Source organism: Cygnus atratus, chromosome 8, assembly GCF_013377495.2.
Source record: "Cygnus atratus isolate AKBS03 ecotype Queensland, Australia chromosome 8, CAtr_DNAZoo_HiC_assembly, whole genome shotgun sequence".
Classification (NCBI taxonomy): Eukaryota; Metazoa; Chordata; class Aves; order Anseriformes; family Anatidae; genus Cygnus; species Cygnus atratus.
In genome coordinates, this window is record NC_066369.1 from 1,657,569 (window position 1) to 1,683,049 (window position 25,481).

Genomic DNA, 25,481 nt, shown 5'->3' on the forward strand with positions numbered 1-25,481 from the left:
GCCAAATTAAGCCATGATATAAGCCAAGAGAACTCTGTTGACTCTGATGAAATTGACATTCATAAGGCACAAGGCTCCATTTGACCCTTTTCCAGGAGACTGCATTAGCTCCAAATGGGGATGTAATATATAGCTCTGCCATAATTTCATGTATTCATTGGCTGTTTGACCTCTTCCTAAGTGTTCATCCCTGCTCTGGGTTTCCAGTTCTGACTGCATAAGTGCCTAGCCTGCTCCACTTTTTTTATTCTGTGCAGATATTTTCAGTTAACTGTAAATGCTTTAACAGCCCTGTTAAGAATTTTGAGATGTGTAAAGAAACTTCCTTGAATTTTATACTACATTGAAAGGTAAAGGTGGAAGAAAAATCCTTACTTATCGTGATTTGTACTGCTTTTTACATCTAAAATATTATAAGATGAAACTAAACTGGTTTCATGCACCTGTGTGGTGCTACCCTGTCACTGTGAGGGAGATTTAAATCTCACAGTTGCTGGGCTTTTTTTTTTTTTTTTCTTGACAATGGGAAGAGTAGTATCTGGAAAGCATTTTTCTTCATAAATATTTCATGAGCTTTCTTCCCCTCATTGCTCTGTTCCTCTACTCCCAGCAATGAGGGTTTCCGTCTGTGAAAAACTCAAGTGTGGCAGGAGAGGGCCCAGGGAGCTTCAGCCAAAGCAGCTTGGGACAACTGGGATTGGGGATCAGGGAAGGGAGCCTTTGGGCTTCGCCAACACCTAGGTAGCAGGTTTCTGTTGATGCTCTTTAGAACATATCCCTGGATGTTTCTGTTTCTGAGAAAAGCCTCCTTCCAAAAGGTTTCCAAATGGTTTCTACTGTGCCCAGCAGAGACAGCAGCACAGGGCCTGCATGCAGGAGTGCTCCAGCTGTACCAGCAAAGCTGGAAGGTGTAACAGCCAGTGGCCATTCTTGTTTTAAGCAACGTTTAGTCATCCCATTCAGAAATCCAGAGCAGGGCACTGTTTAACATGTGCATTACGAATTCTGTGCTAGGATCCTCTACACAGCCAACAGCCGTTCCACAGAATGGGTGCTAGTAAGAGTGCTGACAAAACCTAAAATGCTGTTTTTCAAAAGGTTAAGACCTGCTGAGTGACACTGCTACTTTACATGCTGTGAAAGGACCTGATAAGGGAGGAGCTCACAGTTCAAGTCATCTCCTTTTTCCCTATTGAGGCTCTGAGTGCAAGTAACTAGCATGTCTGTGGTTCCGTGGGTAGCTGGCTGCTCTTTTCTCCTAAGCAAATTTTATGTTCTTCAAGCTTTAGCAATTGATTTAGTTTTGGCAGCTGAGTGCTGAGGCACTGTGTTCATTTAGATTGTTTGCTTGGGAAAGCACAGGAAAGAAAATAAGTTTTGCTGCCTTTTACTGTTTTGCATGCTGCAGTGCATATTTGGACAATACACCATCTAAATCCCCAAGGTAAAGACACTGTCCATATCTTCATACAGAGCAGGGAAGCAGCTGTAGAAGCTGTTGTGGTGACTTCTGCTGCTCTGTCAGGGTCTTCCGCTTTCCAGCTATTTTCTGCTGCTGCAGGAACTGGCTGTGGAGTACAGAAGGTTCCTGCACCCACTTGTATTGAAATCATTTTTGTACTGCTACTTTTGAGCCCTCTTCTTGCTTGCCAGGTTAAACAGTGTTTTGAGTGACTTGTGCTTGGAAAAGGAAATGCAGGTTTGGTGTGGTGGTGACCCCTCTTCCTGGTCTTTAGGCTGTCAGCACAGACCTGCAGAGAGCAGGGAAGGGACGGGGAGAGGATGGTGAGCTACAAGAGCAGTCACACTGTTGAGGGCAGGGGTTATCTCAAGCTGTTCCAGAAATTCAGGCCTTGCCTGCTATGTGTTTTTAATGTATTCCCTGGGGCAGCATTGCAAAGGCATGTCACAAGAGTTTGTTTATGATAGCTCACAGAGATGCTTTCTTCTTGGCTTCTGAGCGCTCTGAGGAAATGGCATGGCCTTTCCTTGCGGAAATCTCCTTCCACAGCACACGCAGCCATGTGCTGTGCGGCTGTCAGCTGCGGCAGGGTTGTGAGCAGGGAGGGCAGGGTGGTTGTTTTAGCTGGGTCAGCTTTACAGGTAATGTACGTTTGACCTGCAGTACCACCACCACAAATGAATTTTGCCTTCTTTGGTTTTAGATAAAACATGAATTTGTGAAATAATTTATTAATTCAATAAAATAGATTGAATGGTTACTTTTTATGACTTGTGAAGAAGGCTCAATCTAAATATATATATATATATTCTTTGTTAGTATTGCTGTCCTACATGAGGGTTTATTTTCACCTTGGTGTGCTTAGGGGTTATGCACGTATTTGCCTTTTTGATGAGATGAGGTTTTTCCTTTCCCTGGGATTTAAGGAGGGTGGTATGGTAACTTGACCTATGTCACAGCGATCACAGTCCTGTCCATGTTTGAGCTTATCCAATAACTAAATCTTGTATGTATGTCACTGCACAGTGTTGATGATCAGGAAGTGTATAAGCATTTGCAGGACTGGAGTTTTCAACCTGACTCTAAGATGCTCAGCACCATGAACTTCCAGTCGACGCAGTAAGAGGTGAAATACATCTCCCAGTAAACCAAGGTTTATGGATTTACAATCGAGATTTATGGATATGCACCAAAGTCATTGAGACATGAACTAGGACCAAATTTGTAAAGGATTCCTCTCCCCTTTTCCAGTACATCTGTAGCATTTATGAGCATCCTTTACCCTACTGACCTACCTCATGAAAAGGGTTATCAGTATGCATGTAGTCAAACCTGTCCCTGTGATGTTGAGAGCAGCTAAAAGGGCAATTTTAAGTACATGCTGAGTTTTCTGTTAGCCTGATAATGTCTCTTCTGTTACAAATCTTGAAATTTTTAGTACTTCTTTAAAAACTGGAATTCATATTTACTTGGAGAATGTATGATTCATTTGTTAATGCTTTTGAAGTATTTTACAGTAAATCTCTTTTTAGGCAAGCTTTGAAAAAGGTGAGGCAGGATTAAGAAAACTATAAGCACAGCTCTGAAAAGGAGGAGAAGTGTTTTTGTTTTTTTTTTTCTTTCAAATATCTAAGACTTTTGGGTGAGTCTAGATGGCATTTTTTCATCACACAAAAAAGTGGTTTTAAAATTAAAGTTGAGATGCTTGTGTGATCATTCAATCCGAGGAACTAAGTGTTACGAAAGATATCAAATATCACAGAGCTCATAAGAAAATAAAGACAGTTGGCAGAACTTGAAGAAATAAAGTGATTAAAAGATGATGTAGTATCGAGGACGATTCACAGGATTTTGGAATGGTAGTGTTCTGTATAAATCAAGCAATCCCTTGGTGACATAAAATAGGAATACTCAAGAGGAAAATCAAGCTGTGGCTCTAATCAATCTTGTAACCAGTCCTATCAGGAATCTTCCTGTTTTCCTGATACTTTGCATATGTTGGGGCACTGCGTCCATGCCAAGAGCCTACATGCACAGAATTCACTGAACAATACAAACTTTCCACGAAATCTTATGCATGTGGCTGACTGCATGCTTGTGCTAAAGTTGTTTCAGGATTGCAGGCATAATGTAAAAAGCTGGATGAAACTTCATCCTAGAGGGTACTTGGGTGTACATGGATAATTGAGCCAGCCTTGAACTTGATTAATCACAAGCATCACCTGTTGTTGTATTTAGCTAGCTATTTTCCTATGTTTCCTTCCCTGAGCCAGAATTATAAGGAAAAAGTTTGTTCTTCTCCCAATCTGTTTGGAAGCAAAGCAAGAAACTTTGTCAGACTCTGTCCTTGTGAGAATTCCTATGCTAGGAAAAGAAGATGTGGAAGAGCTTCCAAATGTGTAGAAATTTATCTAAACTTCAAATTCTGAGATTTTTGCTCATTAATCAGACCTGTTAAAAGTATGAAAGGCATTCTTTATTCTTCTCCTTGGTAGCAAGTAAATTATCAAGTAAACTTTGTCCTTTTTTATTTCCCAGCCGTGGTTACCTTTTAACTTGCAGAAACTTAATCTTTTATATTCTGAGATTAAACTGAGGCTGTTATGTGTAGGGCAGTGTAAAAGGGAAAAGGAAACACTAGTGCTATATGAATAGAGTGACTTCTCTATATTGAGATGTAAGTGTTTCCGACATGGAAACCTGATAACTTGAAAAAAAAAAAACTTATTATAAAATTGCAGTATCCCCAAGCAGTTCCTCTAGTTGTGAGACCAAAAATAATAAATGCAGCAACTGCATTGCTGGAATTTCCTATTTGAAATAATGTGGCATATTCACATATTTAAATATAACTGCAGTTAGAGTTTTAAATGAACTGCAGTGATACCTGCAGGATTCTTGCAGAACTGTGGTACCCATCATAAAGCAGTGTATATGAAGACTTAATTAAAAAGTATTTATATAACAAAAATATATTTGTAAATGTTTAGCCCCAACCAGTCACTCTCTCTTATCACTTACTTTTTATTTTTTAGCTTCTTCTGCAAACTATTAATTTTTCAAGGTAACATGTTTTGAAGGAATCACTTATGAAAATAGGACATCATATTTATGATGTCTGAATCTTTACTTAATCACTGTTTCTGTTGCTTGAGTAAATTTTTCAGGGTTGGGCCTATTGCATACAGTTGCATTATAGATGGATAGTTTGTGACTCTTAATCATTGGTGTTTTTTTGTTGTTTCTTTTTGAACACTCTGAAATATTTTTTTAGGTATTTATGGTGTTACTCTGATTTTTTTTTTTTCTTACAGTGTTTGAAGAGGGGTTGGGGAATGGCTTTAAGTTCATTTCCTGGATTTCAGATAAATTCTTGAGAGCTGTGTCATACTATTCTCTGTAAATGATTGACATTAAACTGAACTCTATAAAGGAAGCAAGGAAATAAAACCTGTATTTGGGATTCTTAGGCCAGTCGTATGAGGTTAACTTTTTCTCTTTCCATTTGAAATTTGGGAAATACATTATTTCCCCAAAACGACACAGATTGCAGGGGAATTACAAGATTTTTAGGCCAAATTATAATGTTAAACATACATTTGAAATTCCTTCCTTGTGTGTTCTTGTGTGTTCCATTTTAAAACAAAACCTGTTCAGTGAAAAATAAAAAGCATTAATTATCTGAACAAAATTTAGAACAAAATTCGGTCAAGTTGCAACAGCGGAAGTAGACACTAGATCTCAGTTTTGCGCAAGAGATCTTGTCATATTTTTTCTGTTTTTAGCTTTACCACTAAAGCAGAAATAGTGAATTCATTCCTTCAGAATAAAATCTTGCAGAAAAGACAGTCAAATAAAAGATTGAGAGGATAAAAGTGACAGAAACTGGAGGGAGATGTTTGAAGAAATGTTCTCAGATGTTGTTCACTTCTGTTCTTTTCCATAGAATTTTTTTCTAGATATTTTTTCCATTAGTGAATATATCAAAATATTCATTGCTTAAGAATTAAACAAATCTAATAAAAGTTATAAACTTGGCTACTTTGCTTTGTACTAAGGTGAACGTTCAGATGAAGTCAGAAGGAAAATTGGAGTAGTTTTATGTGTGAAAGGGTATACCAGCTTAAATGCTTAAATCTCCAAATACTAAAATGATACTATGCATATCTCCTTAAATAAGTTTCCAAAACATTTTAAAATGTTGTTTTTCTTTTTAGAAACAAAAATAGTCCACCACGTCACCCAGTCCTGTCTTCCATTTCAATCCTTTTCTGCTATCATCTAGGAACTGTTGTAAAAGGCTCATTTTTAATTACTATACTGAGAATACCAAGGATTGTTCTCTTGTACCTTTATAATATCCTAAAACAAAAGGTAAGTATATAACTCTGTAACACATAAAAGTAGTAGTTAAATGGTGAGGTTCAAGGAAAATAATGTGAAGAATATACTTTGTTTAAAATGGATGACATAATGTGAATTTTTATTTTATTCCATTTTCTTCATGAAGAAAGCCTTTTTCAAGTGCTTCCATTTTTTTCTCTCAATTCAGATATTTATACGAGGAGAAAATGCTAACATGAAAAAACACCTTTATTTAGTTTTTGTATGTAAATGTTTTTATGACAGATAAAGGAAAAATACAGATTTGGCAGAAGGCTTTATTTAGAATTTTCACATTGAAAAAATTGAAAAAAGTAAAGATAAGTAAGAATTATATTGTTTAGTATAAAATACCTTTTATAGAAAAGATTTCATGTGTTTTATGATGTGTGTTTAGAGAAAGAATATGTGAAATAAGAACTATTCTAGAGATTTATACAGGATCCAAACCACGTCTTTTATGGTATATAAAAATACGGCTAGGCTGTTGTGGTTGTTGCTTGCAGTCTTTCTGTCTTTCATGCATCTCTGCATCTCTTACCTTCTGCTGAAAACATACCAGTGTGGTTAGCTCTGGCACTTCGGCAAGGAGCGAGTGAGCTCTCGTGACTGCACAGCTCTGACTTCAGAGGTAGATTTAGACAAAGTTTTTAAATGTAGGTCTTAGAATTCATCTTTTACTCCAGAAAAAATGCCTTGACCGTGAAGCATGTTATATATAGTTTTGACAGGGTATAGTTTTGAGCATCCCTAGTACTGTGTTCAGTTTTGGGCCCCTCGCTACAGGAAGGACATGGATGTGCTTGAGCGAGTCCAGAGAAGGGCGACCAAGCTGGTGAGGGGTCTGGAGAACAAGTCTTACGAGGAGCGGCTGAGGGAGCTGGGCTTGTTCAGCCTGGAGAAGAGGAGGCTCAGGGGCAACCTTATTGCTCTCTACAGTTACCTTAAAGGAGGCTGTAGCGAGGTGGGGGTTGGTCTGTTCTCCCACGTGCCTGGTGACAGGACGAGGGGGAATGGGCGAAAGTTGCGACAGGGGAGTTTTAGGTTGGATGTTAGGAAGTACTTCTTTACCGAAAGGGTTATTAAGCATTGGAACGGGCTGCCCAGGGAGGTGGTGGAGTCACCATCCCTGGAGGTCTTTAAAAGACGTTTAGATGTAGAGCTTAGCGATATGGTTTAGTGGAGTACTTAGTGTTAGGTCGGAGGTTGGACTCGATGATCTTGAGGTCTCTTCCAACCTAGAAATCTGTGTCTGTGTCTGGGTCTACCTCTGAGAAGTATGTGGGTATACTTTGAGAATGCTCAGATAAAAACGCTCTTCTTAATACAATGCTCAGGAGATGTAGAAGTGTCTGGGTTATCATCACTTTCATACAAAAACGTATGACGGTTATAAAACCTGGTGATTTGGGTCAATTAAGAATTTTGTTTAAAGATGGTAGGTGGGTTGAGTTGTGCTAGAAAGAAGACAGAGTATTGCCTGAATCTAGAGGAAGCAGAATCAGTGGACTTGTTGGGCATGCTTGTTTGTAATCTGAATACTTGTAGAAATACCTAGGAAAGAAAGATTACTTTTTTTTTCAATAGCAGCATGCTTTAAACTCCTTTCGGTCCAGCCGCCAATCATCTAGCTAGGATGTGACATGACCCATTGCCATAATTGCTCCTAAAGAGGCTATGAAGTGCTCAGTCCACAAAAGGATGCCCCACAAAGTAACTTTGCTCCTTCCCATGGCAGGAGGGAGGGGCTGTGGCCCCTTTCCATCAAGGCTCTCTCAGCAGAGGGCAGGAGAAGTACTAAAGAGGGAGAAGAGATGCTGCATTCTTGTAGAGCTCACCCAGATTTGTCACCTTTGCAAAATAAGCTCCTGTTTTCTGAGAAGAGGAGAAGTCAGGGGTTTGCAAGCTTTGCAGGTAAATTCACTGGTGTTTTGTACACAGCAGTCTTCAAGCCAAATAGCAGAAAGGAGATTGCAGTTGAAGCCCCTTACTCTGTTTTTAATAAACAGTACTTAATGAGATTAACACAGTTGTAGTAAAATCATCTCTCCAGCAAAGCATGGCGGGATTAAAGTATTTCTCTGCTATCAGGAGTTTGTATGTACACTCACCATTTTAAAGGAATTATTCATGGAATATTTTCAAGAACTTGGGGGAAAAAAGTTGGGAGGCCCATGGTTTCAACATAACTCCATGGTAGCTGTGGGACCTGAGTATTTCATACAGTAACTGGAAGATCTCTGCTTTCCAAAACAAAAGAAAAACATTCTAGCCTCTGGAAAAATAAGGTTAAAAAGACTCAAATATCACTGAACTGAAATTCCTTTTGCTGAGAAAAACAGCCATTTAAAATTGGAAGGCTACCAGGGTTACCAAGATATCTTTTTCTTGTCTTGCTTGATAAAATCTTTGGTGATGAAGAGTTCTGAGCTCTTGATGGGGCTGTGGGGGGTAGAAAAAACACTGAGTTTTCTTCTCTGTTTTTAGTATGAAATTAACATAGATCAGTGGTCTGCGGTCTGTTCTAGAAAAAATTCTTTTCCTCATGTCTTGGAAAGTGAATGTATGCTCTGGATCAACACAAACACACAAGTCCTGCCCATTTTTTAATTTTCGTCCATTAGGATACTGCTCATTTCAGAACTATGAAAGTTTTTTGATAAATGACAAAAAAGTTTAAAACTAAATGTAAAAAAAACCAACAAACTATACTCCCTAAACACTGCATAGTACTGTAAGCGTTACTGACTTGCCTGCCTGTTTTGTTCTCCGTGCAGCTGTTCGCTCACAAAGCTGCTTACAGCACTTACTTTCTTTCCTGGAGAAGTATCTTCCATCTACAGGAAGAAAAAAAATACGCTCAGCTCATCAGTCATTAATACTGTAGGGTCTGAATTAAAAACAAGCCCTATAATCCAAAAGGAAGCATGTGCTGCCTAAGTGAATACTCTGTTAGAAGAGTCGGTCACCTGTAAAGCATGCTTTTCTAAAATGGCAGTTTTGAGTCTAATTCTGTGTCCAATAACCAAACATTTCATTTTATTGCAGGAGAGTGCATGTGCAAAGTGCCTGTTGAAATACTGTTCCTGCTGGCTGTGGTGCCAGGAAGGTTGCTTAAGTTACTTTAACCAGGTACGCTCTGTCATCTCCACCACTCAACCATCTGCATACGTAGTTTAGAAACCATGTGTGTATGCTAGCTCCATTTAGCATGACTAAAGCAATATCCAGTGCGCGTAAGTCAAAGCTACCTGCTGGCTAGCTAAACAAACAAAAAATCCTTCAAGTGTAGGTAGAGATTGTTGTAAAGAAACAGGGAGTTGACAAACGTGCAACCGAGTGTAAATTTCAGAAAACTTATTAATACAGCTTGAGATGACCCTTTCTGAGGACCACTTGCTATTTCTGAAGGTAAGAGGACAACATATTGTTAAGTTGTGCCAGAGAGACAACTGAAATGTCCAGGTAGAAGGAAGAAATTAAGTGAGAAACAGACCTGGAGATGCGTCATTAAACTAGATACAGTATTTTCCACCTGAAAGTCCCTATTAAAGAAAACTGAAGTCTTGCCTGATTTCCATTATCAAAATATCTAGGAATATAATCCATGATCAAAAAGCCAGATGATATAATACTCTCTGTATTTGAAGGACTTCTTTGTTTTGTTAGCAGTTCTGTTCCAGAAGTGCTTTTATTGGAAATGAATGACTTCTGACATGCAGCAGGTTTTCTGATACTCTTTCCTTCCTGATCCTTTTCTCCAAATTTATGTATATTTCTCCAAGCTCCATGTACATCATTGTAAATAGCTAATTTTTCTCTTTGTCTGTCCCCTTTTGTTATCTCTGGTGGCTGTGATATTATTAATGTGACAAGGAATCAGATGTTCTTGCTGATTCATAACTCTGTTTCTTTCTTTGTTCTCATTGCTAAGAACAGCAGTGAAGTAAACAAGACGATGCTGATAAAGGGTCAGATTTCTCATTCTAAAGTAGTTGCATAAATAAAGCTTAATCCTGGACAACTATGAAAAGAACATTTTTTCACTTAATTCACCTTAGATTAAATACTTGTGCAGTAAAATCTCTGGTTCTAGCCAATGAATTTTCCAGACTTACATTTTTTAGGTAGATCTTATGGTCACTGACTCGGCGAGGAATCTTAGAGTTCATTTTAACTTCAGGCTTCCCGTTTGTAGTCACCCTTTCCCTTTGGCTTCCTGCCTTTCAAAGAGATAGCCAGCATCATAGTGTTTACTTTCTCCAGCTGTTGTATGGTATGTGTTTGTTAAAAGGAGAATTAATTACAGTAATGTACTTTCTTTTGTTTCAGAAGGCTGTTTTGTATCTCTTGTTCCCTTAAAAGATTTCCTGTTTCCTAATCTATTGTAGGCAAATTTATTTCTATACAAGTTGTGTTTTTTAGCCTAATGATCTTAGTATTGTGTTTGCTGTTAGATAATTGTTTGTTTGAACATCAGTTTAGCAAAGATGATGGTGCTACACAAGCTCCAAATCTGGGGCAGTTTGGGAGACAGAGGAGAACAAAAGCAAGAACATTTTGTAAGATTTTGATAGAAATTTTATCTGTATGAAAGGGTAGTGTTCTCAGATTATTTAATTTCATAGGGCAATTAATGTTTTTTTCTATAAAGAATATATTCAAGCCTATTAAAAAATATAAATGTTGACTAAGATTGAAAGTCTTTGTGGAAAAAAATAACTATAGTTTTAAGAAGCTTAACATACAGCTTGATTAACACAAGTGTTGAATTTAAGAGCGCTCACTGAGATTTGTGAAAGTTGGGTACAGCCTTGAAATTTCACATTGCTGTTAAACATGGACTCAAGGGTAGGACTTTAGGGACTTTTAAAAAATTGCTTGTACGTATGCGTATGTATCTAATGTTTTGAAAGTATTTTTAAGTTTAGATTTTGATTTTTCTATGAGTTGAAATTATAGAAATGCGGAACAGCTGTTACAAAAGTCAGTCCAAAGCTCATTAACATTCCTTACTGTGCTTTTGCCTTTTATCCCACTATTACATTCACCATTGTAATAAGCGTATAATTACCTGGAAACTTAAAAAGCCTTCCCCATCACTTCTGCATTATTTTCTTCAACCTGTTGTTGTATTGCTTAGATGTTTTAAATCCTTTCTTGCTCTTTCATTCACAAGTATAATCAGATTAAGCAGAGCACCTTGTTTTCCCTCTGGGAAACTTGCAGATGATATATAGGTGTTGGAGGAAGTAACATTGGTGGTAGTGTGTGAGCTTCTTTCTTCCCATGCAGCATGAACCAAATGCCCTGTTATGATGTCAATGGGCTGATGTGCTGTCTTTCAGGTGGGGTGTAACGCTAACTTTGATTGTTGTGTGTATTCCTGAAGAGATTCCTTCTCTCCAGGGTCAGCTAAGTTGTGTTCAGCTCTCTTGCAATTTAAGTTGAACAGGGCCAGAAAAGTACCCTGTCATCTTCCTGTTGTGACAGATGGTGCACTTGATGCTGACAGTTGCTGTATTTCCAGTGGTGGTTATTGCAGACGGAATAATGTAAACTAGTATCCTGTTCAGATTGCAATGTGGATAATTACATTCTGCCTTCCTAAATTTCTTTTGGATATGCAACTGGATCCTGTGCTAAACTGTGGTGTAGTGTTGCTATGTGCTGTTAAACAGTTCACTCCTTAAGCTGTTCCATTTCAGTCATGGGCAAAGTGATTCATGTGTGTGTATAATCCATTAGTAACAATTGTAAAGCACTCTGGGTTCCATCTGGATGAAAAGTGTTTTGTGAATATAAAGTCATTATCCTTACTTGACAGCTCTGTTTGCCAACACTTGTCAGAATTACCACAGAGTTTTCATCTTCTGGCTCTGATGGTTTCAGTATGTTCCAGATAAACATATCCAATCATCTCAAGTAAAATCTGGGAGATTGAAATTTCTCTTCCGTAAAAAGAATATACTGTTTTCTTTATGTGGTTTGGGAGCTACAAGGTCTGTCTGTCTCCTGCTCTCTTAAATTGTTATGGCAAAGTCTTAACTTTTGATACATCAAAGCAGTCACTTTTTTTCTTTACAGCCTTGTTGCAATGACATTTTTAAACAATATATCTATTTCAGGATAATTCTGCTTTTCTGTGTCTGCTCTGGGTTCATCTGCAGCCAGTTGGCAGGCAACCGCTCCACAGTGCAGCACATGGATTTCTGGAGCTGCTGAGTGTATGTGGTTTCTCTGTTTTCCTCAGCACAGCTTCGTGCTGTGTAGCCTTCCGGGCCCTGTGGTAGCCATTACTGGTGAATGACACAGTGTGATCGCCTGCATTTGCTGGTACTGAGACCCTTCAGTGACACTGAAAGCCAGCAACTGTCTAGTGTGAAAAAACAGAAGCAAGTCTGTCTGTTGGTCGTGTATCCGCGGTAGTTAGTTGTCTCTTAAACTTTGGATGGAAGCCTATCAGGAGGCTGTGCTTAAATGCCTTCTGGAGAAATGATCTAGATAAAACCCAAATTCAGGCATGCTAATGTAAGTACAGTTCTCCTGTGTGCTGCCAAACATATTGTGTCTCACACCATCAAATAGTTCTTTTTTCCTCCCAAAACCAATACTGCACTTTAATGTTACTGGCAAAGTTTCTTCTAGATGTGAAGCTAAATTTTCAATCATCTTGAAAATACTGGCTAAAACATTAATCTTTGGTGAAATCTTGTTTTAAATGTTTGTTTTCCCTCTAAAGACTTTTTAAACATGCAGTAATAGGAGATAAATATTGCAGGTCTTTCCTTGCTTCATAGGGTGAACCATGTGGGGCATAGAGATGAATGAGAATGACCTGTTCTTGCTTTGATGCTTTTCTTCTCTCCCTTCTCCCACTTAAAAAAATAAATAAATAAAAATTGAGGGGGATGGGATGCAGTGAAACAACTGACCACTAATTTAGTGCTCTTAAGCAGGGCAATTCTAAACAACTCTCAGACCACATTCAGTTTGTTTTTATTTCAGAACTCCCTAATGGAAACATGTCACACTAATATTGCAGAAGCTACAGTTAAGTGACTCCAGTAATAATGTAATCATGATGCAATGGGCACTTAGAGCAGGTTCTCTGCAGTAAGAGTCCTAGCAGTGAGATGCTACAGGAGAGAACACCCAACTACCCTTCCAGGAGAAAGCTGTGTTGATCGTACCCACTGGATGACACCTGTGGAGGGAATACATGACCGAGTAGAAAACAAGGCGAGTTGAAGGACAAGGTATTTTCCAGCAAGTCCAGATTGCAAATATAAGGTGGAATGCAAAGCTGGGCTTTTTGGACTGCTTGTAAAAAAAAATCAGGAGGCTTTTGTCGAGTTTCTTATAAATAGTTATTAGCCTAAGAATCAAAAATAACAGTTTCTGTATTAGCTAGCTGTGTGCTCACTGGGGAAGTGATGGACGAGAATGTGCTCCGTGCATTTGTCTTTCACAGGACAATAGCCGTTACTTGGTTATTGAGATGGCCGCAAAAGTGGCAGATTCAGTCCTGGAGAAGGTATGGGATGAAATACTTGCACCAGAAAGAGGGATGAATGCCTTTGTTCAGGTTGCTGGTTTTAGGTAGTCAGCCTTACCTCACAAGGTGGGACTGGAATATCCTGGTGTGTCTACCTTTACAAGTAAAGGGTCAGAGCATGCACATTTGCCATCTCTGAGTGTATCAGGAAAAGAAGCAGCAGGGAAAGGTAAGAGCCAACACAAGATAAGCAGAAGAATGAGTAGTTGTAGGCTGTTCATGAGTTCCTGAGTTGTCTGGAAATTGGAAGAAGGATCCTAAGGACCAGAGGAACAACAGTCTGGAATAGATCCAAATGCAAGGGCTGGGAGAGGGAAAAGCCCTAAGTAGTTTAAAGAGGGAGCTTTCCACTTAATAGAAGAAATTGAGTAGCATGATAGCTTGAAATAGCCAGGGACTGGAGTGGCTGAACGTCTGTTCCAGTTTTACATGTCTTCATCTCTTCAGCAGGGCCTCACAGGCCCACACTGCTCTAATTTCCCCCCACCACCTGAGAGTCATGATACAGCTGTCCCACTGGGTCACTAAAGGCCTGTACAGCAGCCACAGAAATGTCACTTCCACTTGCTACCACTAGATTGTGTTTTCTGAGGGAATTCCTATGGCAGCTGTGGCACTTGCAAGCTAGGACATTTAAAAGCCCTGGCTGAGCTGCATGACATTGTAGTGGGTGTAGATAGCCAGGGCAGCCCCCAAGGGAGTTGGCAGCAACAAGCAGATTGGATCAGGCTGAAAATATCAGTAGAGCAGAAAAAGCTGAAATGGGATGTGAGACCAGCATGTCTCCTGCTTCTTTTTTAAGAGGATTCTGTTGCTATGGCAATCCGGTCTTTCCCCAAGCTCATTTTATTAAAGCAAGTCCTAGAATGGAAGACTGAATTCAGCTGTTACACAAAGTAGCAATTATTCTCAACAATCGGGGAACTTATGGGCTGGATCTGAGCCACAGTGCCTTTCTCATGAAACTGGCAGGTCAGTTTTTCCAAGACCCTTGACATTCTGTGTTGTGAAGCATAGAAGGATGTATTCTTTAAATAGTTTTTTTTTGCATAGCATGGTATTTGGAAATATGTAAACATTCACATTCCTTATTTATTCCTCCTGACACTGAGAAACCAGTGTCTAGTTCCCAGGCTCCGAGCCAGAAGAGGCTTGTGTTCTTCACAAAATTGGTGACACAGTACCAACTCGATGGTGCAAGGATAAAGACACTTCCTTACCCACTGTCTCCCACGCTTGCTGATCCATGGTACGCTATCAATGCTATTAGTACTTGCTTGTCACTGCAGCAGAGACTACCACTGTAAAACATCGATGCATTAAGCAAAGTTTAAGTATATAACAGCTTTATTGGGCCGGACAGAACCTCTGCCTAGGTTGGTGACCCATCTCCAACAGTGGCTGTGAGTGGCTGCAAAGCCATAAAGAGTGTATGTTCCCCTGTCTCCAGTGCTGTTTCTGAATCTGTTTTAGGCCTAGGAACATCCTGAGCTGTGTGTGGTTTCTGTGTGGTTAATATCTCTCAGTGGATCCCTTTTCCCTGAACTTCTCCTGTCTCCCTTGAACTCACGGGAACTTTTAGCGGCTAGAGAGCATCCTTTGGCCAGGAGCTCACAACTTACAGGATACAGTGAGAAGAACTGTCATCTGTTTTCAAATTTGGTTCCTGCTTCTTCATATGGTTACCCCCTCTGCCTAGTCCTTGCATTAGAAAAAACAGTAAGCATCTAATCATACCTACGCTCTCCATATTTCTTGTGTTTTTGTAGCCCTCTTACCGCATCCTACTTCAGTCATCTCTTTTCCAGACAGTGGAGTCTGGTGCACTCAGTAGTTCCCCAGACAGAAGACATTCCATACCTTTTGGATCATTCCTGCTGCCCTTCTCTCACACATTTCCAATTCCACTAAAGCTTTTGTGCATTAGGAAAGAGAATACAACGGTAGGAAAAAAAACACATTTGAATAGTCTGTTTCTAAATGATAGCAGGCTCTTATGTGACTGCGGTCTGCCGTCTTAGCCTTTGCAACTATCCTTTCTTTGAAAAGGAATGGGTTGCACTCCCTGCAACTAGAAAGTAAAGGGGAGAGCTAAGCTTCTTAGTCCAAAGTCCAAAATCATTTGCAAATATTGGGAGTAGCTTATGTGTATTAGTTATTCTTTGGTAAGGATGAGAAATCATTTGAACTAGTTTCTGTGCAACTCTGAGTTTGATGGAAATGTATTTTTTCCCCAAAGATCGCTTGACTCAGTCTTCAGCTTTTACTAGTAACATTCATACTTCACCCATGCCAATGACTACTTTTGTAGCCTTCTAGTAGTTCATTAATTTCTGTGCCTCTTCTGTAATGTTGGGTTACCACCTAGCTGTCTCTCTTGCTTGTGTGTTATGACTAGTTGATGCTTGTATTTGTTGAAGTTGTAATAGTTATAAGTTCCATTTCTTATTAACCGGTTTGTAGCATCACAAATGCCTATGCAGGTAGTATTCAGTCTCTAGCATTGTTTTCCAGTTCTTCCAAGAAAACTGTTTGAGTTAATAAATATCAGAAATTCTTTTCGTGGCACATTCCTCAGATACCGAAGTGGCTAATTCCAGAATGTGAAAAAGTGGTTGTTTATTTTAAGGTTTGGTACAGTGTTTGTATAAGTGCACATGCATTTTCAGCATTCTTTTTTAATTTTTAAAACAGAACTTTTTTTTTCTTTCAGTTTATAACGAATACAGAATCTGTATTTAATTTATTGGCAAAATGTATACTGACCTCACCAGATCAGGATCTGCTCTGTGAATTTAGTTCTTAAGGGACAGCAACAAACTTACAAAACCAATTTTTCCACTTTGTGTCTCAGTTTCCTGTCTGTTAAGGGGAACGATGAAGCAGCCTTAATTCACAGCATGTTATAAAGATAGGTGTATTATCCGTGTTTGAAAAATGCAGTGACAGCTAGAGACAGAAGGCAGAGAGGGAGCCTGATTTGAGGCCGCACTCCCTGAACCTGGTGCCAGTGCCCTCGGCAGGGGGAGGCCCAGTGAGGCTGCCCTGGGCCTGCTGATCTGATTGCCTTCAACCCTGGGGTGGGCAAGCTGGCAGGCCGTCTGCTTTCCTTGCCAAGTGGCCAGGCTGCATGAGGCAGGTGGAACGAGGCCGCCTCTTTCAGAGGCGTGGGCAGCCGGGAAGCCCAAGGAACAGATGAGGGCTGGCTGGGCCAAGGGGCAGGCTGCCTGCAGGCCCCGGTGCAGCACTCCGCAGGACGGTGTAAATGAAAGTTATACTGAAAGCGTTTTTTCTTATTTGGGAATGGAGAGAACTTGCTTGTTTAAACAGATTTTTATGCAAATAGTCTACATGTTTCTGTAGAGTTCAGGGGAATCTTTAATTTTATTTATTTTTTTCCTCATAGTGGGCAATAAATCCATGGTTTCTAGTTGTATTTTTTCCATCTATGGATGCGTTAGCTACCATATAAGTACAGTGCTTACAGGATGTCACTGTTTGCTTATACTCTTTGTTTTGCTTACTAATCAGAGGAAATAAGTCCTTTGCTATATATAAAATAAATAATATTAAAAATGAAGATACAAAGGATCTTTGTGTTTAATTTCTTTCTGTGCAATAGTTTAAGATACAGTAATGTCAATATAGCTTTGCTACACTACAGTTTATTACAGAAATTGGGATAAAACTGGACTCTGCAGAAATAATTTTCTCTGCCTTGAGATATCTGAAGCTGTTTTATATTTTGATTTGTAAGAAAAAACAGATTTTTTGAACAGGAACTGTTTTGTAGTAGGCCAATATAATTCACTTTTAGCAAATCATTTTTTTCTGCTTCTACGTGTAGCAGAAAGTAATCTAAGCACTTCAGTACATGTTCGGGTATATAAATTCCTTCAAAACAGTAATCCCTTGCACACTGCGGTTCTTCTGAATGTACCAGATGTAACTAATATCTTGCGACATAATCCACCTTCTAATATTTTGAGAAAAGGGAAACTATTCATAAGACTTGCTGGCAAAGTTCAGCAAATATTTCAGGTATCCTGAGTGCTGTTATTCCTAGCTGATGCTTTGGATGCTGTTTCAAAGCCTCATTGAGGAGTTCCATAAATGGGACAGGTGTGTCAAGTTATCCAGAACAGGTGCTAAAATAATCCAGTCCAAGAAGGCCATCCCACATGTATTGGCCAACTTCCACAAAGAGAAATCTTACAATATTCCTGATACCTTTGATTGCCCCTTCTGTCTGTTATAATTATTATTATTTTTAGTGACAAGATTCTTCACTGGTCTAGTCCTTTAGCTGTTCTTTTACAATCATTGTCGTAATTGTTTTCAGTTTTCATGCAATGGTTTTATTTTATGGCTGTAGCCATAAGCTTGAATTTCAGTAGCATATGAATAGTCTAAAAAGGCAGTGCATAAAACTTTTTAAAAAAATCATCAACTTTTAAATTACTTGATCACTACATAGCTTGATTGTACTGCATATATAGGTTGCCAGCAGTTGTGGAAGGTAGATATCTGGAAAATAAGTTTGAATAGCATGATTCAGGTAAGTGTTATGTCGTAACTATGTTAAATTAATTAACAAAAATTAGGGTAGAGAACTTCGGTGTTTTAAAATAAATTGGATAAAGATGGGTTTAGAAACTTACTTCATCCCTGTTCTAGCATTTCCTAATGGTGGAAATGATGTAGAAAAAACTATTTGACACTAGAAGCATAGTTACTCCAGTCACTTGAAATAAAATTGTCATATCATGCAAAATAACTTTTTTTATTCACAAAGTCAGCATTTCCAAATCATGTTTAAAGCATTTCATTTTTGTTGAAGTAAAATCTAGATTAAAAGGGTCTTTCATCTCCCATTGCATTGTCTTCTCTCATTTCAGCATGTGTACACAACTACTGCCATAAATGGGACAAGTTTTTGTACATCCGCAAAGGATGCTGTCTTTATTTTGGCAAAGAGTTCTGCTGAATTTGCATCCATTAGTTGTTTTGGAGATTTTATCATATTTCTAGGAAAGGTAAGAGTAAGAAAAGGTACTGTTCCGTAAGGCTGAAGTGAATAATCAGGGTATGATTCTGTTTCTTGTACCAAAAGTAAATAAAAGGTTTTAAGCTTAAATAAGGTAATATTATTGTTAAACTAGGTGTTGTTAATGCTGTAAAATGAATTTGGAAGAGAGGATAATGTTTGAGGAACTTAATCCTTTTCATAGCTTTTACTGAGTTACTTATTTGTGTTAGTGTCCTTGGTGCCACTCTTGCAGTTCCTGTTGCACTGAGTCTTTGGTAAATATATAGTAGAAGATTGCTCCTGCCCTACAAAATTTGCACACTGAATTGAATACAAAATGTGGCAACTATTTTCCGAAAACTGCGTAGCCATTTCTCAGATGAGATGTTCTTTTAAAATATTAGCTGTAATTTGCCTGAGGATTTTGGTGGGGTTTTTTGTTGTTTCTTAGGAAAACAAAGAAACAAATTATGTGATTAATAAGGCTGCATTTCTCTCTCAATGCCCTTTACAGGTGTTTGTTGTATGTTTTACTGTTTTTGGAGGATTGATGGCATTTAACTACCATCGGGAGTTGCAAGCTTGGGTAGTTCCTCTGTTGTTGGTTGGATTTTTTGCCTACCTGATGTCCCACAGCTTCCTGTCTGTGTTTGAAGTGACGCTAGATGCCATGTTCCTTTGCTTTGCTATTGATATGGAAACAAATGATGGATCTGCAGAGAAGCCATACTTCGTAGATCAGGAACTGCTGGTAAGCCCCAGTGATAACAACAAAAATATTTGAGCCATTCTAAGCTTTTGAGGACTCTCTCTTTCCCATGACCTAGTAATCTGAACTCTTAATCCATCTGATTTCTTTTCCAAGCCCTTAGAAAAGGATGGGCTCAGGGATGCAAATTAAAAAAGTGAGTTTAAAAATTGAAATAAATGAACTCCTCCCTCTGGCCCCTGCGTGCTAGCGATGATCTGCTACCTTGTTTTAGATCATACCCTATAGGCAATGGCTGACTTTTTAAGGCTTAGTAAATATATAAATAAATAGCTGAGCTAGCTGCAGTACGATCCACAGTGTGCCCTAAGATTAGATGTTTATTTCCATTTTTCCTTTCTGTACAGCAAGGAGCAAAACTAAAGAACAAGGAGCTTGTAGCAGGTCAGGTATTAATATACATCTTATGGATGCTGTAGTTTTGAACAAACTTGATTCAAACTTGAGTTGCTTTCCTTCATACATATACAGATTCTTTTGCCAAAATACTGTCCTATGTTTCTTGATTAAATCCTTCTGTCTCTGGACTGACTGTTCTGTCTCTACCCTGATAATTACTGTATTGAACTGCAAGCTTTCCATGGAGAATCAATGCATAGCTAATAGTGATGGAGAGCTTTAGTTAACAGCTGCATTTGAAGCATTTGAGTGTATACAGGCCATCCCTTTCATATGAATATTGGAAATGTGGAAGCTTTTTTTCCTTTCATACTATTTTTGCCTGTCCTGTCCATTCTTTCATAAACCATGCAACAAAGAAAGTCTTAGCAGCCAGCCAGACTAGTTCAGATGATATGAATCTTCTGGAAGGATTTCTTCAGGACAGTGTCAGAACTGTTTTTGGTTTGTTTGGTTTTGTTTTGTTTGCTTTGTTTTGGTTTGTTTGGTTGGTTGGTTTTGGTTTTGTTTGTTTGTTTTAATGCTGCTATTAGATTTCCTGTAATGTTCTTAGAATTTTGTTGAAAACAAACAAAAACAATAAAAAGGCAGCCTAAACATAGGCTTAACCCTTTTTACAGAAGAAAGCAGATGGTGATTCTTTGGCCTTGATTCAGAACAGTACTTAAGCACACGTCCTGAATAGGAATATGTTACTTCATGGAAAACGCTGAAGCCTTGACCTCTGTTCTTCTTCCTCTGTTTTGCCAAATGCTAGAATACTTCTTAAGCCAATTCTCCTTCATGAGACAAACAGAGGCTTTCCTTTTTCCACTTCCAGACTTTGTGGTAGTTTTTCTTTAACTCTGGTTTAACTCTTAATTCTTTGTAGTTAGCTATTCCCTGGGGTCTGGGGTGAAGAGAGGACTTCCCGCAGGGGCGAGTCATCCAAGCAGGGCAGGCAGTATAACCTTGTATGGAAAAACTGGGGGCAGCACATCCAAACTCCTCCTCATTGCATGACCAATAGTATGTTTCATCACATAGACAAGGACTTGGAGTTTCCCAACACATGAAGGCATTGATGTGTGGCATCTGTGTTACAGTTGGGTGATAAACATCTGGGGGTGGAAGGGAGGCTCTGTGGCCCTCAGGATGATATGTGGCAATAGGTGGAGAGCTGGGTGAGTGATTTCAGACAGCCAGAGCTCTCATTGCTGCAGTAGAGGAAGTAAGAGGGATTCTTGTTTCATCCTATTCAGCTGCTTTCATCACCCTGCAGAGTGCCTCAAAGTATCACTAAGTGTCATCCAGCTAGGAACCAGCTAGTTTTATAGCCCCAGGTTAACTATCTTCCTTTACAAGGCTGTTTTTTTATTTTATTTTATTTTATTTACATAATGGTTCGCATTCCTGAATGATCTCACCCTGCTTTTTGTTTGTAGATGTTTGTGAATCAAAGTAACAACTTAACACAAGGGCATAAACACAGAACCATGAGATGTGACAACGAAGATGGGACAGAGCTCCAACCTATGGTGAGGAGGGAATATGGGCTGTGAACTTGTCTGCCAGCTGCTGTTTGCCTTTATGTCCTGAGAAGAAAAGATGTAGACTGTTGCGTCTTCTGATGTTTCACAGCCACAAACATTTCCCTTCTATTGCTTTCACTCCTCAGGAAACCCTCTGCTGGTACAAAATGGAAGGATGAAATATTTATACTCATCCTTCTTCCCATTCCCCAGTGTGCCCAGCAGAGGATGAGAAAAATCAGACAATTGCAAGGTGATGGGAGAGCAATCCTCTTTGGATAGTCCTTCACGTGCCTGCTGTAGGAAAGTCAGAACAGCAGTAGGCTGCTTGATTTTGTGAACACTTTCTGGAACTGTAAAGTTAGAGCTTAGATGCCTACCCCTCCTCTCCCCCACTTCCCTGGCATGTCCTCTACAGTAATTAAGTATTTCTTGCCTCTGTTTTATGCTGGGGTAAAAAAGCTGAGATGCTAGAAGGGAGTGTTCTCCCACACCCAAGCATGGGAATGTCCCGAGAGTGAAAGCTCACCAACTGCCATCTGAGGTCTGCACATTGCCCAAGCTGAGGAACTGCCCCAGCCAGCTGAGAATCTGGGGTGATTTTACTCCAGCACCAGGGGGCTACACCAAGGCTGCTGGAGAAAGATGCAGCAGCTACTCTGGCACCAGCTCCTGCTCCACATTACTACTAGTGTCTTGCGTCCTAGCTACTCCTTACGGGGGCGCAGAGATTGTGATGATTCTTCTTGGTCTACTTTGAAGAGGTCCCAGGCTCTAGGGTACCCTCCACAGTCTTGTGGGCATTCTGCTGTAGGCAGTTGGGCTAGAGGGCACTGCTTCAGTTTATAATATTTGTTCTTTTCACTGTGTGTGTCTGTTACTGCATTCTTCAGTAATATTTTGGCAAGCACAGAAACTGGGGGTTTCTGTTCCCTAAGAGATGACTGCAGATTTAAGACACAAACGAACCGTAATTATTTTCCCAGTTTACTTTTTCAGGCATATAAATGCAATAACAGGACCAGTGCTACACATTGCTTGATTCCTTTTTTCTCTGTTTGTAGACTTGAATGTGAAGTACACCAGGAAGTATGAAGGCAAACCAGCAATAGCAAAAACAGTTGCAGAAAAAAAGTAAAGGTTACCAATAACCCAGGACAAAGTAACTATTAGTTCTGTAAATCTCTGTTAAATCTGTTGTACCGTCTGCACTGGTAAAATGACCATCTATTTGTATGAATAATGTATTTCATGTCAGCATATCTTACTTTTATTAATAGACTTGTTATGATAGTCTATGAAAGTTGTTAATAAACAAATTCCTTATAAGTTTCTATGTCCTCTAACTAAAAATACTGAGTTTACAAGGTCATAGAGCTGTCCTTTTTACCTTTGTAGCATGTCATTTAACATGTGGGGTTTTTTTTTTTTTATCATGCTTCTCTGGGCCGGTTGTGCCTGGATCAGAAAATGTAGAAACATTTGCAGAGGAGGCACTCTGATTGTTTCCCGATTTATTCAGTATATCTGAACAGCCAGCGCATCCAATTAAGGAATGGCACTGAGCTCATTGATGGAAATTCTCTGTAGTCAAGATAATTAATAGTTATGAGGTAGCTGTCGTTCTTGTAATTAGACTCTATTGGGAATGGTCTTTACAAGTCAGTATCATAAACCATCCATTGGCTCCTCTTCAAAGGGCAGATGAGGAATGGCCTTTTTTTGTGTGTAAATAAACAACTACCTTCTCTTTGCAATTGAAAAGACAAAGCAGATACAAATTGTAGCTGGATTTAAAGCTTGACAAAGAAGTGGTGGCTGAACAGAAATGAGATAAAAGGATGATGTAAATAATACTTTATGAAGAAGTGTTAGTTGAAACGTGGATGTGAAATACACAGTATCATGGAGGAATGTAGAGGTGACTGACAGGGCTTTAAATCAGAAGAGGGAGAGAAGGTAAGTTTAGATGCGGTTTAAAAAGAAAAACTCTGTTTTCTTTTGAGCAGATTTGAGGTCTGTTTAAACTTCATACTTGGACTGTTTATAAAACACTTTCACAGTCCACCTTGTTCTGGGTATGGGGTTAGTTTTAGATTTTATTTAGTGGGACATGACTTTATTCTTTCTCTCTTTGAAGAGAGGTTTGAGGTAGAAAGATGACTCCAACTAGGGATTTCAGTACAGTACGCATCAAGTACATCAGGAAGCAAGACATTACTGCAAGTTAAGTGACTGAAACTGCTGTAACAAGTAAGGCCCGTAGAATACATTGCTAAACCTCTGATTAGTCACAGCTTGGAAGTGACATACAGAATAGTAAAGCTCATTGATGGTAAGAATGCCAAATCTGTTTTCATCTGAATACTGTTATCTGATCTGCTGCTGAAAGGAGACTAGCTATTTGCCAGGGGATGCTCAGAAACAGTGGCTGCTTATTCCTCGTTTAAACAACCTGTCTACTTTCATATGAGCGACTTCAAGAAGTGGAAGGATAAGGGATGCATGATGGGAAGGGAAAAGAAAGATTAATTACTTTCTGGGTGGCAGGTGAGCTTGATGATCTGCTTGGCTGTGACTCACTACCTCTTCATTATTTTAAACTATACACTTGGGTACTTCTGGTGCTTGTGTTTGTGGATGCTGTGGCAACTGGAAATTACACCGAATAAGCAATAGTGCTCTAATATTGAGAAGGTGTGCAGATATAGTACTTACAGAGGGAAAAAAACTTTCTTCTTCCACAGGTCTCAGTAAGATTGTTTGCAAATTATAGCATCTGCACAATGTAAAAATGTTTCACAATTTACAAAGCATAGTAGATTGCCTTGGAAGTTAGAACAATCAGTTACTGTGCATTATTTTTTCCCTGGTTTGTATTTGATACTCACACTGCATGTTTTGGCCCTTGACTTGAGAACCGAGTGGTGGAAGAAAGGAGGGGACATTTCAATAAATGTATCTCCATTTTCAGACAGTCCCTATGCTGGACAATCTCTAGATGACCTCCAGGGGTACCTTTCAGTCTCAATGATTCTGGGGTTATGTTCATTGCAATTATGATTCAGTATCATTGCCTTCAGTGCAGTTACTGGATGGAGAAAGGACTTTTAGATGCTTACTAGGAAGTTTGGTTTGTACTTCAAAGAAGGAAGTTACTGAAAATCGCAGTTAAACTGTACTTGAGGGTGTTTCATTTAAGCAGTGCTGTACTGCCTGTAGTGCGGAAGTTACAACTGTGACAACAGAATGTTTTCAGTCAGGTATAATTTTACAGAACAGTTCAGAATGTTTACCTTTTAACTATATTTTGTACAGAAAGCATAGCTTTATAGCTTTCAGGTGCAACACAAGACTTCCTAATCATATACATTCTTCTAGTAATTATGTCAACAGCCTCCAAATGTAGCAAGAATCTTCACCTGAGTAAAAAGGATCAAGTACCCTTAGAGAAGCTGATGCTATTTAGTGCTCGTTACTGCTGTCCTCCCCTGCAGGATACCTAGTCAGGCAACTGTAAAGCAGGCTGGAGTAGGTGGAGGGGCTGGTGTAGGAAGGCAGGCAGAGCTCGTGAGAGTGTAGTTATTACTACTGCATGTACTGGTACTTGTCCAAGTCACTTTTGGTGTTTGCAATGTCTGCCCTGCAAGGCAGCCCAACAGCACGTGGACCCTTCTGGACTGACTGATGCTATTTCCTGCACCTACAGAAGACTGGATTCCGAGGAATGGAAGGTACTTTTGAAACTACTTCCCGTAAAAAAAAAAAAAAAAAAAAAAAAAAAGAGATGGGGATGATTAGATGGTGTTTCTGCATACTGGGAAATAGCTACATATTACAGTTTATTGTTTTAAGCAAGGAAGTTTGTATCTAGTCTTGCTTGGTGTCTTCTTCAATCTCAATTTAGTTATGATTCCATTGTGTACCTCTGTGCATGAAAGGAACAGACGTGCTGAGAATAATTTGCATGTTGTTTTGGGCCTCCTGTCAAGTACATACATAATAAATATGTGCAAGCAGTTTAACACACAATTTTTGGCCTCAGAAATAGAAGGAAGGCATGGGTCAGGCTTTCAAAAGAGATTCTAACTTCACCCAAACTATGAAAATAGCAGAGCTTTTGTTGTCAATCATAGCACTGCTTTTCAGCATTTAATAACCTAGTTCTAAATTGTTAAATACTATTATTTTGAAGGGGGGAAGTACAGTGTAGGTCAGGAAGAGCAGGTCTGAACAGACATCTTGGTAATTCTCTTGCCCTGCATGTAGGGCCTGGACCAATGATCTCCAGAGGTCCTTCCTAATTTAAATTCTATGAAATAAATAAGCTTAAGACTTATTCAACAAATAAGTCAGTTGAAAGTCAAATC

The 25,481-nt window shown here is 39.2% G+C and overlaps 1 protein-coding gene across 10 annotated transcripts in view; it reads left to right on the forward strand.

The window, feature by feature from the left end:
- Nucleotides 1–22,443, forward strand: part of SLC44A3 (solute carrier family 44 member 3) — a 104,880-nt gene extending 82,437 nt beyond the window's left edge. For 7 of the 10 annotated variants that reach the window (XM_035537411.2, XM_035537412.2, XM_035537414.2 and 4 more), the window contains 6 exons: nt 5,680–5,836; nt 8,894–8,977; nt 18,302–18,439; nt 18,947–19,183; nt 21,025–21,117; nt 22,176–22,443. In XM_035537411.2, coding sequence (XP_035393304.1) covers nt 5,680–5,836; nt 8,894–8,977; nt 18,302–18,439; nt 18,947–19,183; nt 21,025–21,117; nt 22,176–22,181 — 715 coding nt within the window. In that variant the 3' untranslated portion in view covers nt 22,182–22,443. The remainder of the gene's footprint in view (nt 1–5,679; nt 5,837–8,893; nt 8,978–18,301; nt 18,440–18,946; nt 19,184–21,024; nt 21,118–22,175) is intronic. The other 3 variants (XM_035537407.2, XM_035537413.2, XM_035537409.2) reach the window with 2 other exon arrangements.
- The last annotated feature ends 3,038 nt before the right edge of the window (nt 22,444–25,481 follow it).